At 36.3% G+C, this 26288-nt stretch overlaps 1 protein-coding gene and 1 long non-coding RNA gene across 2 annotated transcripts in view; both read left to right on the top strand.

The window, feature by feature from the left end:
• Positions 1-26288, top strand: part of ALK (ALK receptor tyrosine kinase) — a 641419-nt gene that overhangs the window by 151235 nt on the left and 463896 nt on the right. Inside the window, exon 2 of the mRNA XM_087883123.1 lies at positions 15644-15763. Within this exon, the coding sequence (XP_087739249.1) occupies positions 15644-15763 (120 nt within the window). The remainder of the gene's footprint in view (positions 1-15643; positions 15764-26288) is intronic.
• On the top strand, positions 18299-21683 carry LOC148116883 (uncharacterized). Its single transcript, XR_015731491.1, has 3 exons — positions 18299-18423; positions 21041-21090; positions 21448-21683. It is a non-coding gene; the product is annotated as an uncharacterized LOC148116883 (long non-coding RNA).

Here is a 26288-nt window from a genome sequence, read left to right as displayed (position 1 = left end):
ATGAGATGATAAAACACTTTGGCCAACTACTCTAGATTAGCGACATAAATTTAGCAACATAAATATGCTTTAGTAGGGTGATTTGGCTAAAGCTTCATTGACTCAACACACCCTTTCAAAGCATTCTACAGTCTTAATTTTTAATAATATTGTCACAAAATGGAAGTATAAAAGTGGCCTTTGCCATAAATTATGCTCTTTCTTGATTTCTGCTTGACTGAATGCTGCCTACGCCTGTCTGCTGAGGCTCTGAAAAAATAGTGGTTCAGAAGTGTCATGGGAGGACGAGGGGAAAGGGAAAAGGGCCAGTTATGTGAATAAGCTTCCACATTGCCACCTACACAGCAGCTTAACACAGCAGCTGTATCCTTATATATAATTTGAATTTGTGGATAAACCTGGGATTCTTTTTTAAAAAATAAGGTTCTTGAAATTTGGGTAATATTATCTTAGAGGAGTAAGATACTCGAAGGAGTATCTCCTAACTTGTAACATAAAATGAATGGTCACTATGGTATCTTTCAAGTTCTTGCCCCCCCCCTCCCTAGGCGCCCCAAAAGGTAACAGCTGGTAAGAAAGAATCCTATATCTATCAGTGTACCATGAAGGCAACATCTTTATGGGATAACATTGAAAGTACCTTCAGCTGTGCAATTGGTGAAAGAAAAGGTGGTAATTTATGATTTAATATAAAAAAAAGAACAAGAATATTTATTTATTTATTTGTTTGTTTGTTTGTTTGTTTGTTTGTTCGATTTATATATGCCGCCCTTCTCTGGAGACTCAGGGCAGTTTACAATGGATTAAGCAATAGCCTTCATACTTTTGTATATACCTGCTTAGTAGGGTTTTTTGCCCCCCCCCCCCGAGCGGTGTTCTATTTTATACAAAGTCAGCTTATTGCCTCCACAAACCGGGTCCTCATTTTACCTACCTCGAAAGGATAGAATGCTGAGTCAACCTTGAGCCTGGTGAGAATTGAACTTGCAGTAATTGCAGGCAGCTGGCAGCTAAGTACTACTTTAACAGCAGCAGTTTAGTCCACTGCGCCACCAAGGCTCTAACATAATAACATATAGTTGCATAATAATTATACAAATGTCTACACCTATAGATGCATATTTAGAATTTACAAAGATATTTTAATAGAAACATTTACTGAGTACTACTGTATTGTGATTGGGTAGTCTGTGCGTGTGTTAGCATCTCTGTGTTTTAATGACTAAAGCAATTTGAAGTTTTCTCCTTTTTTTTTTATTGTTCTTTATCCTGAAGTTTTTTTGGTAGGTCATTCAAACAGAGAATGCTTTTAAATGGATGATAATTCTCTGGTCACCTTTAAAATAGAGGACAACCACTAAAATGTAAGGGACATCTAGTCATGTGAAAAATAAATGAATAAAGTATAAGAATTGAATGTCCAACTCAGGCCACTTTTTCTCTTTTGACGGATGCAACCACAAATTGGGAAAAAGAATGTTATGGATGAAATTCCAGTATATCTAAGAGAGATCTTCTTATCCTTCTAGCTCTTTCCTCTAACCTCTTTTTCAGTCTGTAAACAAAGTGTTGAGGTATCATAATTTTCATATCTACAATTTCTATTTGCAGCCAGTTTGCAGGTGGCTAACTAGGTAAAGATAAGAACTTTTTCTGTGTTACTCAGGTATTTTATGGGATTCATTTCAGGAACATTTACAACACTTTCAGGAGAAATGCTTCTATGTATTTAAATTTCCCACAGCTGGAGTCAGAGAAGGTATCCTTTAAGCAAATCAGAAATATTGCAGTGAAAATAGACAATTTAAATACGCTGGAATCTTTCCCAGTCAAGGGAATTTGAACACAATTTTATTGTTGCTGCCAGGACAGCTGGATTTTAGATAGAAATAGAAATTTCATTCTTTTCCTCTTCTTGGGATAATATAATTTTTCTGCAGAAAAGAAATGGCTAGTATTCCTTCTGCATCTTGTGAGTTCATTATCTTTTTTTGCATAGTATTTCTTAGCTTCAAGGCTACTAATAAATGGTATTAAACACACAAAAGGCATAAAATTCACAAGTACAGTATCCTACAGCCATTATAATTAGTTTCCATTGTGCGAAGGTAATGCTTCAGAGCATTCTGTATTATTAGCTTTAATAGGCTGAACTTTTTCAGTTTCTAGAAATTAAACAGGTCAGAGAGAGCATTGTAGGCATCCTGTCTTAACCAAGTAAAATTTTGGTGGTTATATTTGGTAGCTCAGTCATTCATAGAAAATACAACAAATACTCATTCTGTTGGCTATTAAGCCACCATTTCAGGCTTCTGGCTATATCTCATTCTCATGCCAGTATGAGAGGCTTAATAAAACTGCTATGACCAGCAAGGTTGCAGAGGCTGTTGCTGTAATCTGGCCAAAGAAAGCAGATATGTGTTTGGAACTTGCATGAAAAAAGATGTAAGAGGTTGAAGTCTTTATCAAACGGGGAGAGTTGTGATGTAATCCAATAACTAATAATAATAATAATAAGAGCCTTGGTACTACAGTGGTTTAAAGCACCCTGTTATTAACACAGCTGCCTGCAATTTACTGCTGGTTCGAATCTCTCCAAGGCTCAAGGTTGACTCAGCCTTCCATCCTTTCTAAGGTAGGTTAAATGAGGACCCAGTTTGTGGGGGCAATAAGCTGACTTTGTATAAAATATACAAAAGAATGAAGGCTATTGCTTAACGCATTGTAAGCCGCCCTGAGTCTCCGGAGAAGGGCGGCATATAAATCAAATTAAAATTAAAAAAAACAAAACTGTGCTAATATTTTATTCTGCATAATTATAGTATCCCATTATGGGATAGGCAAATTTCTTAAAATCTATTAGGCTCAATCCCATTTTTGTACTACTTTGTAATTTGTAAAACAAAAGGGTTAGATCACTCATTTACATAGTTGCCAAACTTGTGAAATGTTTTAGATCATGAAATGTACTTTTCTCCCAGAACAACCCTAGAAAACTAGTGCAAAAATCTCCTATTCATATAGCCTGTATTTCAAGATTCAGAATACAATTAAGGATGAATCCTTTTGTTGCTTCTTCTGTACCACGTGCAAATCCATCAACAGTTTCTGACCACCTATCCATCCTGATATAAGAAGTGTCTCATCTTCCCTCATTTTTCTTCCAAGTTTATAGAGCAAAGCAAAACTAATATTTACTTAGGTGTGAAACAAAACATATTATGAAATATAATGCACGCTGACATGATTATCTATATTTCACTTTAATTCTTATTTAGTTTATATATTTGTTTTCTTTCCTTTTCATAGGCTTTATGTGTATTTCTCTTTAGCCAGGTTCTTCCTATGTAAACCAAGATTTTTATGCAGCCCTAGTTCAGTGAAATCACAATCCACTAGTTTCTAGGCATTTAAGTATCGATTGGTGTGTGTTCTTTTCCGGTAGATGGTGTGTCCTAGGGAGCCGTTGGGTTTTTTGTAGATTAGGACGTCCAGAAAGGGGAGTTGGTTGTTAGCTTCTATTTCCATAGTAAATTGTATTTTGGGGTATAGGCTGTTGAGATGTGTGAGGAAGTTGTCCAGTTTTTCCTTTCCGTGTGGCCAAATTCCGAAAGTGTTATCTACATATCTAAGCCAGAGTTTGGGTTTGTGTTCAGATTTATCTAAAGCGCTGGTTTCAAAGTGTTCCATGTATAGGTTTGCGATGACGGGTGAGAGGGGTGATCCCATAGGTGCTCCTTCTATCTGTTTGTATCTTTGTCCATTGTGGATGAAGTATGTGTTGGTTAGGCAGTGGTTGGTCAGATCTAGGATATGCTTAGGGGGGTTGTATTTGTTTTGGATAGATGTCAAGGCTTCTTTAATAGGTATTTGGGTGAAGAGGGATATGACACCGAAGCTCATGAGTAGGTCGCTGGGTTGTAGGTTTTGTTTCTTTATTGTTTCTATGAAGTGGAATGAGTTTTGTACGCGTGAGGTGATGGATTCTGTGTAAGGCTGAAGTTGTTTGGCAAGAAATTTGGCAAGATTCTGTAGAGGTGAGCCTATGGAGCTGACTATGGGTCTGAGTGGTGTTCCTTCTTTGTGTATCTTGGGGAGGCCATAGAGCTTGGGGCATCTGGATTATTTCTCTCTGGGGATAATTCTTTGCTGGATATCTTCACTGATGGGAGAGGCTTTTATTTTGAATTTGGTGGTTTTTTCCAGGTAGGTGGTGGGGTCTGTGTTTAGAGGTTTGTAAGCGGGGTCTTGGAGTAGGTTGGATGTTCATAAATGATCTCTCTTTTTCTGTTCCTTTGTTTCCATTGAATGCCTGTATGCAAACAATGGTTAAGGCAATTCTGATCTAGTTTCTGATAATCCAGTGGTCAATTTCTTTTCCATCAGTAGCCACCATTTTGTTTAAAAGTATGAATGAATTATTCAGCAACTGTTGCCACAGAATCTGGGGCTGCTAATGTGTGTCTTAAAAAAACATGCATGCAATGCTTGAAATATTCCATATTGCATGAAACTACATGTTGTTTCAGACTGAACATATTCAATCAATATTATCAGTCATTTTTCCAAAGCATGTTCCATTTAAAAAGTGTCACATCAACTGATTTCAGGTATTAACTGCTATTCATATGGGCTTTCAACAACAGTTTAATACAATTTTTCTGACACTCATAAAACCGTTTATTTGGACTCCATGAAGCTTTCTGAATTTGACATAAAATCATTCTAACATACTTTATTTAACATGTTTTCTGGCCAGAAAAAAATGAAAAGGTTTTGTGATGGATAGTAACTAAACATTTTGAGGAAGAAAATGTAAAGAAGGATATTTGAATCAAAGCTGGGCAGTGATGGGTATGGCCAAACTATATGACTTTAACATTATCAGAAAAATTTGGGCACTTTTCTGCTCATTCATTACAAATGAAAATAAAAATAGGTTTAATTCTGATATCAGTAATGTTTTAGAATATTTAATTTAAGTTTAATTTTATTTGAATAACAAATGTTGGGTTTTTCTTTGTTTTGTCAGTTAATGCCAAATTTATACTGAACCCAACAGGCAGCTAATATGTTTATCAGAGAAGAAACTACAGACAGATACAATAAGTAATGTCAGGAAGCCCTAGGATTTTCTTTCTTTCTTTCTTTTTTACACAGATCATTGCATCAACACAAATCTTGATGAACCATTGTGAGATTCAGGGGTTGGGCAACACAGTACCTACCAAGACCAAAGCCTATTTGACATCCTCAATAGCTGTGGGATTCTAAATTATTTTTTTAAAATATTTAAACAATAATATCATATTGCATAATTTCCAAATTCTGCAAGGGTTTTTTGTGTTGTTTTCTCTTGACAATTGAGAAAATAGCATCTTATAAGATTTTAGTCTTTTTTAAAGTATAGTAATTAAGGTCTTGGACTTTGGTTAAAAGCTTTGGAGAAAAATAGTGTTTGCAGAAGACTGATCGCCAGAACATTAGGACTAAACTAGTGGTCTGCTGTGAAGTGAAACCAATTCCAGCCCTTTTCTGTCAACAGTCCCATGATGCTATTACCTAAATGTTCTAGAGCTCTGAAGCATTTATTTTGATTATGAAAGTTCACTTATTCAATTTGTACCTTGCTCAGTCAGACTAGACTCTTGACAGTTCATACAAGCAAAAGTATATTCAACAATATAACTCAAATACCCATAAAAAATAAAATGAGAAAAATAGAAGCATTTATTTATGTTGCAAAATTTATATGGCTACTCATCTTAGTCAAATAGCTCTGGGTGGTTAACAAAGCATAGCAATAATATATTAAAAATTAATATAAACTGTAATCTCATCCCTGGGTGGCATGTGCTCACTCTTGGTAAGCTTCTGGAAGAGTTTGATATTTAAGAGCTTTCAGAAAATTAATAACAGTTTCTGTCTCTATCAGTCCCACAAGGTAGTTGTCATAGGGACAAAATGAAGAGATATTTTTGTGAGTCCGCCTGCCTGCCTGCCTGCCTGCCTGCCTGCCTGCCTGCCTGCCTGCCTGCCTACCTACCTACCTACCTACCTACCTACCTACCTACCTACCTACCTACCTACCTATCTATCTATCTATCTATCTATCTATCTATCTATCTATCTATCTATCTATCTCAAATGAAGACAAATATACATGTCACAGGATAATGTTACACGAGCCTGGGTTGGTCTGAGTTTACTTATAGACATTTACTTATAGACACTGTCATATACACATCTAGGTTGAACAGTCTTTTGTCAGTTGTATGAAGAAAGATGCTCAATTGTAGTAATGTGCATTTCCAGAAAGGAAGGACAGAATTAAATTCAATGTAGAGTTTTCCTGAGGCGAAAAAAAGGTGTTCAGAGCAGTCCTATTCTTCATAACTATCAGAACCACACCTCATTCTTTTAAGCAGGCTGTTCAGCACCTCTCAGCAGCAATGAATCAGGAATCATTTGCACAGTACTTCAGCGAAAAGGTCTCAGCGATGGATTTGTACAGCATACTAAGGAAGTAGATCTGGGTCAGGCAAAATCATAGTGAAATCAAATGAAATATGGCCCATGGATACTATTAAAGATCCATATGGAAATTAGGGGTTTTCATTTCTGTTACACAAGCAAAAAATCTGGATCTCTGACCTAATAAAAAGATACTTGTAATTCAGCTTTTTTTGAAACATATTGTATCTGCAGAAGTTCTACAGTTCTATTTCTACAGCCATTCTTGGAATCATCTATGTGGAAAATGAATATAGAAATACAGAAATATTTCTAATACAGATCTGTGGCTTTTATTTAAACAACTATGTGACAGTAATTTTATTATATATTTTATGGATGGATCAGAATTCCTATAAAGCAACAGCACTTAGACTTAGAATATATATTGCCCCATAGTGCTTTACAGCACTCTCTGGGTAGTTTACAGTGTCAGCATATTGCCTTCCACAATCTGGGTCCTCATTTTACTAACCTACAAATGATAGAAGCTGACTCAACATTGACCCCATCAGGATTGAACTTCAGGCTGTGGGCAGAATTAACCTGCAATACTGAATTCTAACCACTGGGCCACCAGGGCTCCTAAATACCCTATTAATGTGATAAAAAAATTATAGTCCAATACTTTGAAGTATGCCAGACTGGGGAAGATTGATCCAGAACTTTTAGGTCTTCATTCTATTAAGATTGAGGCAAGATGCTAGATCTGATTTGCACATAGTTGATTGACTGTTTAATTGATTATGTGTTATTAATCTGTCCTCCATGATGATCTGTCCTCAACCTTGCCCTTCATATCTTCCAATGATGCCACCATCATCACTGTAATTGAATTCAGCTACTTGCTTCTGGTTGTCATCTTTTATTTTTCCTTCCTTCCTTTTGTTCCTTCCCAGATTGTAGACTTCTCAAGGAAATTGGTCTTTGTATAATGTGTCCAAAGTATGATAATTTGAGCTTGCTTATTTTTGCCTTGAGTTGGAATTCTGGATTGCTTTATTTAGTGATTCATTTGCTCATTTTCTTGGTTATCCATCAGTCTTAAACCCCAAAATTCAAAAACACCAACTCTCTTTTTATCCTGCTTCTTCTATAGAGTATCATTGGGAAAAATCATTATCTCATACTTCTGATCTTTGTATGTATAGATATATCACTTTATCTGAATATCTTTCCCAAGGCATTTAGTGCTACCCTGCCAACTACTACACTGTGACATATATTTTACTGCTGTTACCTTTCTTGTTCACAGCCAGGCCTAAAAGGTACGGTATATGCTATCCTATAAGACATGATTAATATCCTGATCTATTTTACAGGAAAGTTGTAGAAAGTGCTAAGAAAATCAACCATTACTAAAAGCCAGAAAAATACCGTGTGGATCATAGGACAAAGATATGATTGCATATGTCCGTTTTATATCTTCATAAAGGCTAGAATTCCATTGTCAATGAAAGACATAGCTAATAATTTGTTAATTTATTAGACTTTTTGTCTCACCTTTATTATTTTAAAATAACTCAAAGCACTGAACATACATAATACTCCTTCCTTCTCCTATTTTTCCTCAAAGCAGCAACCTAGTGAGGTACATGGGCTGAAAGTTGCTCAGCTAGCTTGCTGGAAGAAACTAATGGAGGAACCCTCCATATGAGAGAAATAGTTTAATCCATTTTCCTCTTTGAGAAATAGAAAATTAATCAAAATTAAAGTAGATATATAAAGATCAGTATAAATCTTATATATCAATACTCCAAGCTACTTTGTTTTTTAAAATTATTGTTATTTACAAAAATTACAAAAGATGAACATCCATTGAAATCTGCCAAAACAGTTTCAATATCTACCAAAAGATTTAGTAGATGTCACATCACTTTCACAGAAATCGAAAATTTTATTTTACATTCATTGATATCCTTCCTTCTATAAATTACAAAACTCCCATTTTTTATTGATCTGAGAAGCAGTGGGGAGAGCAAAACCAAAACGTTTTCATGCTTGTTTTAGCTCTTCTGGCATTCAAGCCTGGGAGAAGAAGGCACATATCACAGAGAAAAACAGAAACTGTTAATAGTACATGGATACAACCAACCAAAAACTTATAAAGCCTGTAGATTGAATAATTGAAGTTACATAGCAATATAATCATGCTAACAAGAAGTTTTCAATGCTTTCCGAAGCTAGTCTTTGAATATTTAAAAACAGGATTGACTCTTATTTTTACTTGTAACAAAAATGATATTGCTATACAAAATTAATTTAAATTTATAGAGAATTTACATATTGTCTCCAAGATTTACTATGACTTAGCCAACTCTTGACTGTTAAAAAGTATGCTCTCATTCTATGGAAATGAAAGCAATTGGCAACTGTTTTTCTGGAACTGAACAGTGAGAGACACCGCAACAGGAGAATAGTCAAATGGAAAGGTACAAGGTAGCTTGCAGCTGAGGGGGAATATTTTGCCAGCTATTGCCAATATTTCTTATGAGTGAAATTTATTTGCATATTCGAAGTATGTTTCTCCTTTAATTTTCAAGCACATTAGATCTGGGAAGTGGTGTGTGTGTGAGAGAGAGAGAGTGGGGGGAGGCAGTGTTTAGCTTTCTCTTTGGCCATTGCCATTTGAAGGAATATTTATTTATTTATTTATTGGTTTGATTTATATGCCACCCTTCTCCGGAGACTCAGGGTGGCTTACAATGCGTTAAGCAATAGCCTTCATACTTTTGTATATACCTGCTTAGTAGGGCTTTCGGCCCCCGCAAGTGGTGTTCTTTTTTATACAAAGTCAGCTTATTGCCCCCACAATCCGGGTCCTCATTTTACCAACCTTGAAAGGATGGAAGGCTGAGTCAACCTTGAGCCTGGTGAGATTTGAACTTGCAGTAATTTCAGGCAGCTGGTGCTACTTAACAGCACTTTAGTCTGCTGCGCCACCAAGGCTCTTTACATATAAACATGTTCATAGGAAAAATAATTTGTTTTCCGTACTTGCAAGGCTGCTCACAGCTTCTGTTTCCTCTATTTGGTACTACTTGGGAGAAGCACTTCCCTGTTGCAAAGCAATCAAGACTATGATCTCACATACCAGATATATTATGTCAAAAAATGTGCAGGCCTGAAAATAGCATAATGAAAGGATTTTGAATACAAATGTTCCTATTTTTCATTCAATGATAATGGGTTTTAAAATATATACCATACTGTGAGGGAGTATCAACCTACTTTTCTGACAAGTTGCAGTCCTACCTCTACTTGCCTCTATGCAAGCAGTTTCACCTTTTTTTTCATGAAAGAACATAAAATACTGTCAAAAGCTGTGGATAAAAATTTAGACGAGCATAATCTGGGAAGATGACTGAAGTAGACCCAAACATAAATCTCTCCATAATCTTTTCTATCTAATTGTTCACATTTAGTTCTGGATCATTAATATTTTACTGAGATATCTCATTGCTAGGGCAGCAAATATCAGCATTTTGTCAAGTATCTTTTTCAGTATCACCCTCTTTTGAATACTTTTGAATACTGTTAAAATTAAATAATAAATTGGTTAAGCCACATAAATCTTTGAGTAGATTTTATCCAATTATGAATTGCTCTGTTTATTGTGTTTCTGTAGCAGTGAAACTATTGCTTCAGTTAGCTCCATGAATCCCATTTTATTTATTTATATATTTATACATCAAATATCCATCTCACTGAACAAACTCACTCCACTCAATCTGTTGTTACAGGATATATTGTATAGGACAGTGATGGCTAACCTTTTCCAGACTGAGTGCCCAAAGCGTGCATACCCGAACCCCAAAAATGTGATGCGTGCGCAAGCCCCGTGCATGTGCCCTGCCTCCATGCATGCGCCCTGCCCCCGCACATGCACGCATGGCCCCCCTGCATGCTCCCACCTACCACGCATGCATGTCCTGCCCCCTGCATGTGTCCCACCCCCACCCCCGTGCATGTGCCGCAGAGACCCGACAACCAGCTGTCCAGCGGGAGGTACGCGCAAATGCATGGCAGAGTTGAACTGGGGTGATGGCTTGCATGCCCACAGAGAGGGCGCTGCGTGCCACCTGTGGCACATGTGCCATAGGTTTGCCATCACCGGTATAGGAGCTCTGAAGACATAAGTCTGAAGAAGTATCTTATATGCAATCTCACGTGGGCCATAAAGTAGGCTTTTTAGAATTTAGCCTTTCTCCACCCACATATGCACTTTACTTTTTTATAAAATTTATTTATTAATTTTCTATTGTTTAAGTTTTTTAGTGCTTAATAAACATCATGTTGTCTGGGTTACTTTATTTGCTTAGCAGTACAGATTACATTCTTAATCTCCACCCCTTTTTTCCACCCACTGGTAATAAGAATAGAAAGGAATAGGGAATAGGGAATAGGGAGTAGAGTAAAGTAGAGTAGAGTAGAGTAGAGTAGAGTAGAGTAGAACAGAACAGAACAGAACAGAACAGAACAGAACAGAACAGAACAGAACAGAACAGAACAGAATAGAATAGAATAGAATAGAATAGAATAGAATAGAATAGAATTCTTTATTGGCCAAGTGTGATTGGACACACAAGGAATTTGTCTTTGGTGCATATTATGTACTCTCAGGGTACATAAAAGGAAAAAAAGCATTCATCAAGAATTGGATTGCATGGAAATGATTGGAATATTCATGTTCATATTGATTAATATACAAAATATTAACTATATATTAATATTAATATAACTAATTGATTTATATTAAAATGTTGAATTTGTATTAAACAACTGTAATATTACATAATTAACCAATGTGAGGATGGATATAAAAATAGATGACAATGGGAAGGGGTATAATATAGAATAGAAGGGAAAAATTGAATTTGATTAAGATTAGAGATGAGGATGAAGGATAGTATAAGGAGAAGGGCGGCATATAAGTATAAGGAAAATAAATAAATAATATTGATGTTTTTAAAAAACAGATGAGGAATAAATATGGCAAAAAGGAAATATAGAAATTGTAAATTTAATTGAAATGACTAAACACTGTTTAAATTTGTGAACCAGCCAAATACTCTGTTCAAAGAAAATACATTGTATGTTTGTATGTGTGTTTGTCTAAAAAATAAAAAAAAAACTTTTTATAAAAAAAACAAAACAAAAAAGGTAGGTGCGTCTTATACTCCAAAAAATATGGTATGTATTTTTGCCCAAAATTTGTTTGCTTTAACACAGGTCCATCACATGGTAATATGTGCCCATTTTTTGGTTACATTTCCAACATTTGCTAGACATATTTTTAAACATTTTAGCTAACCTAGCAGGTGGTAAGTGCCATCTATAAAACATTTTATATAAGTTTTCTTTAAAGAGGTTGCCATTGTTAATTTATAGTTTCTTTCCCATAAGTTTTGCCATTTCTCTAATTCTACATTATATCCAAAGTTTTTTGCCCACTGTATCATTGTGTCTTTTACTTGTTCATCCTCCATTTTCCAAATTAGTAAGAAATTATACATTTTCTTAATTAGTTTTTCATCAGAATTCAACAATATCTGATCAAAGGCTGTTTGTCCTTTATAAAAGCTGTACATTTTCATGTCTTTATCATATTTAGATTGTATTTACAATTGAGGCTACCATGATAATTTAATACCCTGGTCTTCAAGCTCTTGCTTAGATTTTAATCTCCCTTCAGTGTCCAAAATGTCTTTATATGTCACAATTTTTTCAAACTTCACCAGATTTGGATATGTAAATGCTTCCATCATTGAGAGCCATTCTGGGATTCTCAAATAGATCTTAGCTTTTATTTTTTCCTATACAGATAATAGTGAGTTTCTTATGTAGTGATTTTGAAAGTATCTGTAAATTTTATTCTTCTCATACCATAAGAAGGCATGCCATCCCAGTTGTAAATCATGTCCTAAGCAGTCTCTTATGTCTGAGGCAGTGGTGGGTTGCTCCCGGTTCGGTCCAGTTCTATAGAATGGGTAGTAAAACCGACAGGAAGCTCTGCCCACCCGCCATGACGTCATCATGGGTGATCAGAAGCAAATGCAACAATGGTTGGGCCTACATTGTGATAATAAGGACGGCAAAACTTGTTCATTTTTTCCTCACTGTGTCAGCAGACTATTGTTTAACAGTTTTATTTAAAGTAACTAACTCTCTTTTGTGGACGAAATGACATAAAAGTCTTCCATCTGGCCACTTCCATTCAATAAAGTTGCTCAAATTCACCAAATGCTATTGGGTTACCTGGGATAAACAAACAAACAAATATTGAGCAGATGAATACAGATTCTACAACCAATGAGAGAGCATTGTCAAAGGATAATCTGCTTTTTCTTAACTTGGTGTTCTTCAGCTCTTTTGGGAGTATATAACCTAATCATTTGTAGAGTTGTAGTCTCTACATAGCTGGGAGACACCAAGCTGAGGTATTCCCTAAAGGCTTGTATGGCAAATGTAAGGCACTGAAATGCACTACAGTATGAAGAAATCTGCTTTATGTGCCAGATCTCAAAGAATAACAAGTAAGCAAGAAGTAAGAAATGTTCTGAAGTCAAATTTTATTCCTTGAAGGTACAATTTCAGCTACAGAGATACTGCTCACAGTTTTGTAAACTCCATTAAAAGTAACTTATATTTTGTGCTCTATATTCCTGAATGTGTATGTGGAGAGCAAGAATATTATTTCTGATACTGGCAGTTATATTGCATTCTCCAGATTGATGCATATTTATATCTATTAACTATGCTGACATAGTTTAATATATTCGAATTATATCTGGGTTTTGTATATTTCATTAATTGGTATGAATGAAAGTTTCCTACTGAGAATTTTATTTGTCGCTGAATATCTGAACAAATGTTTCTATATGCATGCAAGATTAATTGTTGCATCCATCTCATACTCTACACTGGCATGAAACTGGCATTTTAGTATTTTATAGATTTCAATTTTTATCAGATTAAAATGAATAAGATGATTTGCATTGTCTGCAATGCTAATGCTTAAACGGTGCTTGAGAACAAAGTTTGTAATATATAATCAATATATTCTGTCAAAATATATAGTGAAAACATTACTGCAGTATATCAACACTAAGACTCAAACTACATAATATGCTAATTGATTTAATATTTAATTAGAATATTATTCTTAACTGAGTTTAATTAGACTAAGGGCACTTCTACCACCCTCAGAACATGCTCTGATGGAAGTGTCTTCTCTATGTCCATTCACACAACATTTAATACTCAGTCAATCAGCATGTCCTTTAACTGAACAATTGGGCAGTACACAAATCAGCCAGCCAGTCCTCTGCCCCCATTCTAATTGTTACCTTACTGCCTTTATTTTGAATTATTTAAAACAAAAATAAAGATTACTGGGGGCAGGACCAGGGGTGAAATCCAGCAGGTTGTGACAGGTTCTGAAGAACTGGTAGCGGAAATTTTGAGTAGTTCGGAGAACAGGTAGCGAAAATTTTGAATAAATCAGAGAACTGGCAAATGCCACTTCTGGCTGGCCCTAAAGTAGGGTGGGAATGGAGATTTTGCAATATCCTTTCCCCAGGAATGGGGAGGGAATGGGGATTTTGCAGTATCCTTCCTCTGGAGTGGGGTGGGAATGGAGATTTTGCAGTATCCTACCCCTGCTACGTCCACCAAGCCACGCCCACAGAACTGGTAGTAAAAAAAATTGAATTTCACCACTGGGCAGGACATTAAGAAATCAACCCCCTGCTCAGTTTGATAATGAAGCAAGATTTCTCAGCAAAGGGGAAGATGCCTTCCATGCAACTCCAGCAAAGTGCTGCCGGATTAACTTCACTGCATTTCCTTTTATACTAGAACTGAGCCAAAAATCCATTAGTGTAGTTCTAGGAAGTCTGTGGAAAGGCATCCTAAGAACTCAAGATTATAGCTCAGCACAAACAAGGGAAATGAAAGGGATCTTTTTACCAGCAAGAAAGCATGATGCAGTGATTAAAAATGGGTTTCAAATAAACCATGTGAAAAAAAACCCCAATGAAACAAAGAAACAAAAACAGCTATTTAATTCTACTGATGTTGGCAGTCCTAAAAATGTTTGATTAGTGAATGAAGTCAATGACTTTTTTGGTCCATTTAAGGTGTTTATGACTCTGCATTCATAATGATATAGCATATTGATCTTGTAGAGTCAAATCAGGTATATTCAATCACCATGCCATATACAATATATAGGCATTTCCACTGAGGCCAACTACAGAAACGTGATTGCTACATTTTCTGCCTTTCCACAGCTTTGATGTGTGTATAGGAGTCCATCTAAAATGCTTACAATTAATATTATCATATAAGAAAGCTGTGTAGCCAATCAGGCTTAGCTATGTGTTCCTGTTATAAAGGACAATAAGTCAATTTTCCTATTTGGTCTGTTTATATAGATAGTCTTCAGTCGGTTGAAAAGCTGAAGGAAATTAATCTTATTCAGAATAATGCTTGTGAATAGGACACAAAAACAGGAAAGAAAAAAGGCATTTCAGTCCTTATTCCAATTTACTGAGATGATTGTATCATGAAGTCATTAGATGGTAGTGCTTCTAGTTTTGAAGGGTTTTTTCATTTATCTTTAAGAGCAGTGACTTTAAAAAAAACTTGGTTGTTTTTTTTCAAACCTTTCATATATTTGTGGATTGAACCAGTAAATGGACTACAATCACTATGCCTGCTACCTGTTCATTTCTGGAGACCACATCTATATCTTCTTAAGAACTTTGAATGCATAGGAAAATTAGGATTAGGTAATTAATAGCTATCACTCAATATGCTGAAGATTTTTTGCTTATATATGCACATGCTGATGATCAGTTGAATGTTTTTATCGGTGCTATGACTTCACTGCTTATCCTTAATGCTGTTCACATGAATAATTTGTTCAAACAAGTAGAATAGAAACTGTGTTACACAACTGTATATAAGAAATTTTGGATTAAACTACTGAATAATGTCAATTAATCAATATTAATAGTTACTTTAGGTAGATGCTTAATCCGTGAGGTATATTTACATCCATAAAGCTGAAACAACCTTTCCCTATATTATTTTTTGCATCACAATCTTCTGGTTTTACTGGCAGATATCAGCATTCCAGAATCGCCAACAAACAGTCCCCCACATTCTTTGGATTTCACTGCCTGGAACTTGTCCTGGGTGATGAAAGATTCCTCCCCTTCCTTCATTCCAAGAGGGCGGCACTGTAAGTACATCATTCTATTTTCCTATTTATTTTATTTATTTATTTATTGGTTCAATTTATATGCCGCCCTTCTCCGGAGACTCAGGGCGGCTTACAATGGGTTAAGCAATAGCCTTCATACTTTTGTATATACCTGCTTAGTAGGGCTTTTGGCCCGCCCAAGCGGTGTTCTTTTTTATACAAAGTCAGCTTATTGCCCCCACAATCTGGGTCCTCATTTTACCTACCTCGGAAGGATGGAAGGCTGAGTCAACCTTGAGCCTGGTGAGATTCGAACTTGCAGTAATTGCAGGCAGCTGGCAGCTAAGTGCTATTTAACAGCGCTTTAGTCCACTGCTCCACCAGGCTCCTATTTATTTATATGCTACCCATCTCACTTTGCAAAGCTGACTCCTTGGAACTGATATGAATATAATAAATGGCCAGAGGTGAAGAATCCAATGATAAAGGTGGTTTTTCCCCCAAAAAAATGTATCGCAGAAACATTAATGGTTTTAGGTGAGTATACTTTTTATAGTTTTTATATACCATTTTATTTGGTTTTAATGGCTTTTTTCAGTTACTTTCTTAAAGCCATGGAAAGATAATGATAGATCAAACATTAAGTTCTGGGAATCCTCAAAGTTCATCATTTTCAAGAAAGAAAGTGGCCTATCCTGATAACAACAACAATAAAAATATAGAGCAAAATATCAGTTGAGTTCCATTTACAGTTCTTAATACAGCTGCACAAAGCACTGAAAGCAAAGAAGTTGCCTATGCATATGAGGCAACCTAGCAACTGAACTTGCAGAAGCTACTTGTGATAGCTCTGTAATATCATTTGGAACCTTTCAAAGGGTGTGGCTGCTTTAGGCCAAAAAAAATATACTTCTCAAACCATCCTTCACCTACTTTGCACAGGCCTAGTTCTTAAGGCCCTGAAAAATGGATATTACACAAGTGTCACTGTTTTTTCATCATAAAACATGTGAGTTGAGTAAGCTTTTAGTAAGTATTAGCTATTGTCAATGATTCTGACTACTTTACTTGAATGTATATGTGTCAGGAAAAGTGATATTAGCAAACTTGTTATAGTTTTCTGACATGCTACCAAATGTATGAGTTATAGAACTACTGAACATAGTGATTCATTTTACTACATTTGCCAGATGCAAACCAGGTGATTTCAGGAGTTATTTCTCTCTTTAAAAAAGGTGGGGGGAGAGGGAGATATTTGATGGAGACAGGAGATCACCTTATTTTGATTGGTAATGGGGCCAATGCTTGGTATATGGTGTTGTCTCAAAAACAAACAAACCAGCCAATATTTTAAACAGCCTCTTTACTCTTTGGAAAAAGAAAAAATGGAGGAAGGAAAAAACCATCTGCCAGTTAATAATAGAAGTGAAATTGAGGGCAGAGGGCAGAAATTGAAAAAACAGAATCCTAAATTCAAAAAATCAGGAGCGGCTACTTAGGCTTCTGTATTCAATTCAGTCTGACTAAGTCCTGTTCAGTGCAGAAATTCAAATGAAACATCCCAATCACATCTAGTCTGTGTTTGAATACAACCATAAAATCCACACATTCCCCCGCAAATTCCGAACAAAATGAAGGAGTACTGCCCTCATTGGGTCTCCTTTAAAATCATCCTACCTCCATAAACAGAATGAATTTAGAGAAAGGCTAAAAGTAATATATGGCACACTATGACTTTCTACTGGGAAAAGAATATAGCAAAAGGGACCCCTAGTTTTTGCTACATATGAACACAGGTATTTTATTTTTATACTGTAACATATTTACATAGCCACATATCTCACAGATTTATGACTCTGGGTGGCATACAATAAAAAAGAGAATAATAAAAACTAAGTTAAAACACAAAGTTATTAATAATGGAATAGCAGAGAGAGTTATTGTAATGATAAATAAAGCCATATCATGAATTCATCACCACCTTGAGATGCCCAAGCCTATTGATACAACCACACAAAACCATATTTTAAGAAACTTCCTGAAGTATATTGGGGATGGAACCAGTTCTCCTCAGGAGGAATGATGTCCTATAGTGGGGGCATGGGGGGAGGGGGAGCTGCCATAACAGAAAAGATGTCTTCTTGGTCCTCCCAGATTAACTTCTTTAGTGGATGGGACCTGCAGCACACCAAATCTGTTGGGCTTACTAGGATGGGCAGATATAATTGAGTGAAGGTGATCTCTCTCAAATAATTCATGAAGATGTAAAAAGGAAGGTAGAAAGCACTGACCTCTGCAAAACTCACCAAGTAGGGGGCAAGAGTGGATTCTCTGTCCTCTTCAGTTACCACCAAAGGCAGCTGATGCCAGAGAAAGGAAGAGAGCCAGTACAATACACTACACTCCATCCCTAATCCCCAGAGCTAGTCCAAAAGGATATCATGGTCATTGGTATCAAAGGCTACTAAGAGGTTAAGAAATGCAGAGATGGATGCACAATCTCCATCCTGCTCCTACCAGAGATCATCTAAAAGTGCAACTAATGCCATTTTCATCTCACATTCAGGCCTGAATCCTAACTGAAAGAGATCTGGATAATCCACTTCATCCAGAGCTCTCTGAATCTGCTACATGAATACTTTATCAAATACCTACGTCCAGAAAGGGAGCTGAATAGTTGATTAATATTGCCCAATATGGTAAGATCCAATGATTGTTTCCTGAGGAGGGAGGTGAACCAAAAAGCAGAGGAACAATTTCCTCACTCAAAGAAGAATTCACCATCTCTAGAATCCACCCACATGAACCTTCCCCCCCAACCAGCTTTAACCAACCATAAAAAAACCCTCCCTTTTTGCAACCCTGTAATCCCTTAATTTGGGGTAGGGTTGTGATGACTGGATGAAACTGAGCATTTACTGGCCGGTTGCCTTTCCTGATGCCACACAGAGGTTGCAGCAGATATTTTTTCCTTGCACCCTAAGAGAGTAACATCTGCCTCTTGAACTCTCAACTTTCCAGTTGGGAGGTGAGAATTTTCCTACCTCACCACTCAACCAGCTTTAAGTAACCATGAGGGTGTGGAAAAGCTGAGCTCAAAGTACTAAGAACTCTATCCACTACCTGTGGATAGGGACAACAAGTTCAAACCAATGCCAGATGGCAAGGCCGAAATTTGTCCTGCCTTGTCATCTGTACCTGCTTAAGAATTTAGGTGGCTTTGACAGATGCTAAGAAATTTCCTCCACAGAATCCTATAAGAGGATCTCAAAGTTCCTTCTGACCATTAGGTATATGTGGGGCAGCTATCTGCAGATGTAATAAGGTTGGAGAAGCATTGCCCATGAGGTAGGCCTTTAAAATAGTTCTAACTCTATTCACTCAGGTTCTTCTGTCATTGTGTGCTAGACATTTTTTTTTTATTTAATCTCCCTCAATTCATCTGTGAATCACAGAGAATGATAGAATCCATTAAAAGGAAGAGATTGCACAGGCAGGATCTGGTCCAATGTCTCTGCAGTCCTCCTAATGCAAGGTTTCAGATGGATTGGGCAGCAGATTAGAGGAACAACTCCCAGCTATTGTTCCATCAGTCACTGGGTGGGATGGGGTGGTGGGGCATAAGGCTCCTCATCAGACACTAACAGTCACTGGGAGAGGAATACTCTAATCTGTCTTGCATAACTGCAGAGGTTACTGGCATCAGTTACGGGCCATGATCTGCTTATGACAAGGGAGATTATAAAAGTTCATGTTCCCACTGTTCCAACAGGTAAACCTGGTATTTGGCCATTGTCCCAGGTCAGACCCTGGATAACCTGGGATAATCCTATAATCATCATGATAGCTATGAACTTCTGAGCTGTTTCATACCTCATACTTATTGAAAGAAATGTACATATAAAGGGTACGTGCATATGATCAGTCAAGAATGAACTTAATTTGATTAACCAAGTACAACATGCATTTAACACATTTATATAGAGCTGAATTCACTATCTAGGGAAATAGTTATTTCTTGCTTACTAATTTGGGGAAATTAGCTAAAAGTTGCAATCAAATTCACAAACAATAGGGAATAAAATTAGCTCACTAAGCCCTATTGGACCATAAACAAAAGGAAATAATTCATTTGAGAAAGAACATTAAAGGAGATTTACAAATTTATTTTACTCATAACAAAATAAATATGAAAGCATGTGAAAAGCAAATGACTTGGTTAGCATGCCCATGTCAAAACATGTGCATAGCACATTTCTTCTAGGATTTAAAAATACAGAGATGGAAGAGGAAGCATTAAATAGGAAAACACTAAAAAAATAGAAGAGTGACATAATTTCATGGGTACAGAAGTTTAATCCCTGGAAACCTTTTAGAGTATGGGGATAAACTTGAGAGATTTAGAAAAAAAAATTAAACAAGCAAGAACAAATTATAGCATTAATCTTCTCAAAATGATAGAATACAATAATGACTCAACCCGCTGTTCATAAATCTACACTATAGAATTTCAAATTTATTTCAAACTTACATGAGGCAAAATTTCCAATCCCATGTGGGTATAAATCAGAAACTTATTAAGATGTTTTTAATAACTCTGCGGCAGTCATGATGTAGAGTCTAAATGAAGAATTATAGTAATCCATTATTAGGTACTCTGAAGCTGCAAACTGTATGATTAAAATTAGATTTGAAAATATACAACCATCATAATTAGTCCAAAATTTTAGGTAACAATTTGGCCTGTGATCACTGAAACTAAGATCTGAAAATAATTAAGATCGTTGGACATACTCTCCTTCAGAATCTTCATTGAGTAGAGAGGAAAATGACATGCTAAAGATGGTACCATTCTACGGATAAAGCAAATGTTATTTTGGGGTGGTGGTGAAGGTGGAAGGAATGATGCTCTGTGTTGGGTAGTAACATAGTTAAACTTTCAAAAAAAACCAACAACAACAACAGAGCCTATTTAGGGAAGTATAGGTTAAGTAATGAAATAAAAAACAGATAGCACTAATGATTTCTTAAGCCAACTCAATGAGCTTTGGCAGAGAATATGTACAAAATTCAAAAATCGACAAAGAAAAGCCAGCTGAATAGATTTAAGGATAGATGCAGGTTTTCAGATCAAATTAGAAAAGCTTAATAGGTTTAGATAAGGTGAAGAAAAGTCCCCAGAAAATAATAATCATGTCTTGACTGGAACTTTTTTGTCATTGCCTGTGTATCTAAATAGATTTGGAGTCTAGAAACAGACTTGGAGTTTAGCACTTTCTGCTAATAGTGTTGTTCTGTCATTAACCTCACTGATAGGAACCATTTAAGTCTGGCTATTTTCTGGCCAAGGATCAAGACTTGACAATGTAAGTGTTCACCTTTTTGCATCATTTTATTCCAGAACTTATTGTTCTGGAAAAATTTCCTGAATCATAATAGCTGTAGTACTATCAGTGGTGGGTTGCTCCTGGTTCTGTCCGGTTCTACAGAACTGGTAGTAAAACTGGTGGGAGGCTCCGCCCACCTGCCACAATGTCATCATGGGTCATCTGCGCATGCGCAGAAGCGCATGTGCGCATGAGCGAAGTGAGCGCACACACATGCTCCCACTGTGAACCAGTAGTAAAGGCAAGTAGAACTCACCCCTGAGTACTACCCCTTAATTATTCTCAAAGATGTATGGTTAAGAGCAATGACAACTTTTCTTGTTTTTTCCTGACTAGGCCATCTATGACTGGACCAAAATAGAAACTAAACACAAATCCTGAGCAAAATTAGGAAATATCAGCTATTGTAAATATCCAGAAAGCCAGAATATCTGTACTGCATCATCATTGTGAAATATTTTGATAAAAATACTGCAGTGTTATTTGTAATGCTATCTTAAATTCAGCTACATAAAGATGCTCCCCAAATTATAGACTTAAATAAAATCAAGAGCCAATGCGATTCCGATACTTATTTGATAGCACTGTCTTTAATCTAGATTGAGCTACTACATGGAACTTAATACAGGTACTCCTCGACTTACAACAGTTCATTTAGTGACTGTTCAAAGTTACAATGGCACTGGAAAGAGTGACTTATGACAACTTTTCACACTTACAACCTTTGTAGCTTCCACATGATCATGTGATCAAAATGCAGATGCTTGGCAACTAGTTTTCATTCTTATGAATTCATACTTATGACCCTTGCTGCGTCCCAAGGTCACGTGACCACCTTTCATGACCTTCTGACAAGCAAAGTCAATGGAGAAGCTATATTCATTTAACAACCAGGTTACTAACTTATCAACTGCAGTGATTTCACTTAACAACTGTGGCAAGAAAAGTCATAAAATGGGGCAAAACTCCTTAACAAATGTCTCACTTAACAACAGAAATGGAGGGGTCAATTATAATTGTAAGTGGAGGACTACCTGTATACCGTTAGTAGTGGTCAATGAGATTTTAATCCTTTTCGTGACTTTTTGACTCATTATTTTAAGAATTGTGTTGATTTGCTACATATTAACATTTGGAGTAAATATTTTATTTAGCTGTACACAAAGCCTTATCAATGTCCAGTATTTGAAAAATATATATTTTTATTATTTTGCACTGATTTTCATCCATCTTGATAACCCGATATCAAGCAGAGAGATAACATTGGATCAACCTGTTATTTCAAAGTAGGCAATGGATATTTCTCATATTTCTCTTGGTACCTGTTCAGCTGCACCTCATTTGAATTCCTTTCAGATCATAAAAAAAATAAATACCATATTTTTCGGAGTATAAGATGCACCAGAGTATAAGATACAGTTTAGTTTTTGGGGAGGAAAATAGGAAAAAAAATCTGCCTACCAGGTATTCATCTGGCTAGCGTCCTTAGTCTGGTCAGCTTCAGCACATTAGTTTGCTGGTTTTGAGTGTGCGTGCATGCTTTTTATGCCCTGCTTGGGGATAAAAAAAAAGCTTCTAAAGCACAGCTGATCTTTGGAGAGAGAAGCAATGAGAAAAGCAGGTGAAGCTCAGAAGATTGCTTCACTCTCTAGCGCCTCGTTAGGGCTGAAAAACAGCTTCTAAAGCACAGCTGAGAGGGAGCAGCAATGAGAAAAGCCGGCAAAGCATGGAGATCATTTCACTTGCTAGCACCTTGTTAGGTCTGAAAAAAAACTTCTAAAGCACAGCTGAGAGTCGGAGGGAGCAGGCAAAGCACGGAGAGCGCTTCATTCACTAGCGTCTCGTTAGGGCTGAAAAAAAGCTTCAAAAAAGCAACATTCAGAGTATAAGACACACCCAAATTTTCTGCCTCCTTTAGGGGGAAAAAAGTGCGTCTTATACTCCGAAAAGTACAGTAAGTGAAAAGATGGCATATGGCAAAGCAAAGCACTGATTTCTAGAAGCTAGACTCTAGAAAGATGTATAAGAACACATGTGGGTCCACATGGCCTCATAGACATTCACAAAAAACAAAGATGGTGGCTTTTATCCCACCTTTGTTTTCAATGTATCCAACTTTGTGCCTTTAGATCAGTTTTAATTCTTTGCAACTGACTGGAGTAGTTTCCTTGGCAAGTTTTTTTTTTTTTTTCAAAAATGGGTTTGCCATTGCCTTCTTCCTAGGGTTGAAAGAAAGTAACTGATCCAAAGTGACTCAGCTGGCTTGGTGCTTAAGGTGAGACTAGAACTCACAATCTCCTGATTTCTAGCTTGGTGTCTCTAACCACTAACAACCCACAAAAAGAGAAAGGTAAAATGGTGGGGTTTTGGAGCGCATCCTGGAAGGTTTGGGGAGGTGGGGACATGGGAAGCACCACCACAGACTTGCCTTCTGGTAAATGTAGTTTTGTGACAGCCAAATTTTGAATGAGCTTGCCTTATCTCCCGGCAGTCTTCTTCATTCACAACTAGCTCTCCCAATTGCAAATCTGTTCTCTAGCCAAAAGGGTTCCTCATACTTATCTTCCTCCTAGCACTTAACTGATATAACCCCAATGTAAATAACAAAATTGACATGGTTATGTATCTTTTTTCTATTTATCCCACCTCCTTTGCCTTCTTTCTTCCTCTTCTTCTTTCTTCTTTTTCTTTTCTCTGTTATTGTTCTTTCAGAGTAGCTTTTCCCAACTTGTTGCCATCCAAATGCGTTATGGTAGAGCAGCCAGCAATTTTACCCAGCAAAGTCATTTTGGTTGAGAATTTAGGGAGTTGTTCTTGCAGGATGCCAGATTAGGGAACGTTGTTTTAGATTCAGGACTATTTTATATTTTAAACCTGAGTTTTTATAAATGCCTTTTATAAAGAAGATATTATGTTGTGTTATGTCAATGCCTAGTGGCATTGTCTTGTTTTTTGGAGTACAAATATTTGCTCGTTTAAATACTTGTGTAGTGAAGAGCTTGGCTTCCTGGAGAATTCCTCTTCTTTGGATTGTGTCTATTATCATACCAAAAGCAGGAAGGAAAGTTAGTCATTCCAAATAATAGTATTATATATAATTATTGTATAATTATTGCACTTGTCGTGATGTAGAAAACAGGATCTGTTTCTGACAAAGAGCCACAAAAAGCCAGATGAATCACTGGTGCTATCCTCAGTTCCCCTGCAGTAGCTGAATTCATAAGCGAGATAAAATAAACTATTTCAATACAGATCAGCCATCCTACTGGCTGGGAAATAGGCTTTTGTGCAATGGGATTATTTTGGCATTCCTCTTGGAACATCAAGGTAGATGAATCTTCTGCTAGCCTCTTGTGAGAAAAGATAAGGTGAAAAAAAGGCTAATAAGATTTACTCAGCCCAAACCTTTAGTTATCTGCTTGAGGAAAAAAGGTTGACCTATCTATATGGAGGCATCACCTGTTTTTCAAAATTTATGCCTTTTTTTAAAAAAATGGTACAATACAGGTTCTTTAAAAGAATGCAAAGTATTTGTTCCTTGCTTTTGTATCTGCTGGAATGATGTAGAAATGTTACTTTAATCCCAAAATAACAGTTTTTCTTCTATTTCTGTCAGCTCTTAAATTAGTTTTTAATCTCTCTCTCTCTCTCTCTCTCTTTGTTATCTGCCATCAAATGCTTCCTCTTTCTCAAAAGCAGATGGGGGGAAAAACATGAAACATGGCTCAGAAGCTTAGAAGAGAATATCACATACCTTCATTTGAATAATGCAGCATCAACAAGCAGTTTTTTAAGATGTATTGTTTTTTTATTAGCATGTGCCTTTATTTGATGCCATTTTATAGAAAGTCTTTCTGAATGTTTATTTGGGATCTATAGTTTTAGTTCTAAAATTATGTTGGTCAGTGACCACAATAAAGGCTATTCATATGGATATTAAAACTGAGGCATATGTGGTTAAAAGATCTGCTCAAGGTCTTGTGAACCAGACTATTTCTCTTATACCAGAGATATATCTTCATTTTCACATGAGACTCAACAAAATTGTTTTCTAACCTATCAGAGCCCTCTTGCCTGATTATATTTATAAGTGAGGGTTTAATAAAACTTTTATTAAAATTTTGTTTACCTAATAATCTGATGGGACTCTTTTTATTAAGTGACTGGATTGCTGAATTAAGGAAGTATTAGCCCTTTAATTGCTTTTTTCCCTTGTTCTAGTAATTGATCAATGTCATGGATTGAAAGACAGAGTAAATTTAATTTTTTTTTACAAGATCTGTCTCCCCTTAAATTAATTTCTACAAGACAGAGTGTGAATATTCAGTGCGTAAAACCTTGCTCACATTTCTAGAACCACATATTATGGTCCCAGAGAAAGTCATTAGTTTTCATTTAGGCTGCAGAAGGGAATACTTTAGTACTATCTCTCATTGTTCATGTTCTCATTGCACTATGACAGTGTCACCCGTTTTATTCTTAGCTATGCCAGTAACAGTTGTACCCTACGTATTCAGAGATAGCGTAAGACCTCCCTAAAGCAAAACCTTAGTGGTCTCTTGCCATCCATTTGTAAATAAAGAAGTGCATTGCAAAAACTTGGACTGCTCTCGAACAGCTAAGCAGAATTGGATCTGGTTAATGTTTGGATGATTGACCAGCAGTAAATCCTAGGACTGGGAGCCTGAGAAAACATCCTCAGAAAAGGAAATGCCAAACCATCTCCATATTTTCCCCAACAATCTACAAAGATATGTCCACATTATCACAGGAGTAAGTCTTGAACTAAGACTGTAGGAGACTGTACTTATCTAGGTCTGTAGAAATACAGTGCATAGATTTGGAAGTTAACAACATGTATCCCAAACAACATCTTAATATTAATTTGGTCTCCAATCATAAATCAATAAGGCAAAGCAAAGCAAATTAATATGAATATATGCTTCATTGTTTTTGGAATATCCTGAATGATCAGTAAAACCTGGGAGAATAAAAGTTCATTGTAGAGAAATTTCAACAGAAAGTATTTTGGAAGAGAGAAGGAACTGATCTATGTGAGCCCCTCATAGTTTTAATTCCCTGGAATGCTGGTTCAGGAAATTACATCCTATATGCATTTTAACAACTAGCCTAGAACTGCAGCTTTTAAATTTTGGAAGTAAGAGATAGGAGGAAGC

This window comes from Pantherophis guttatus, chromosome 1, assembly GCF_059756535.1.
Source record: "Pantherophis guttatus breed Tessera chromosome 1, ASM5975653v1, whole genome shotgun sequence".
Taxonomy (NCBI): Eukaryota; Metazoa; Chordata; class Lepidosauria; order Squamata; family Colubridae; genus Pantherophis; species Pantherophis guttatus.
The sequence above is the reverse complement of the archived record's forward strand: the minus strand, read 5'-3'. Positions and strand labels throughout refer to the sequence as shown.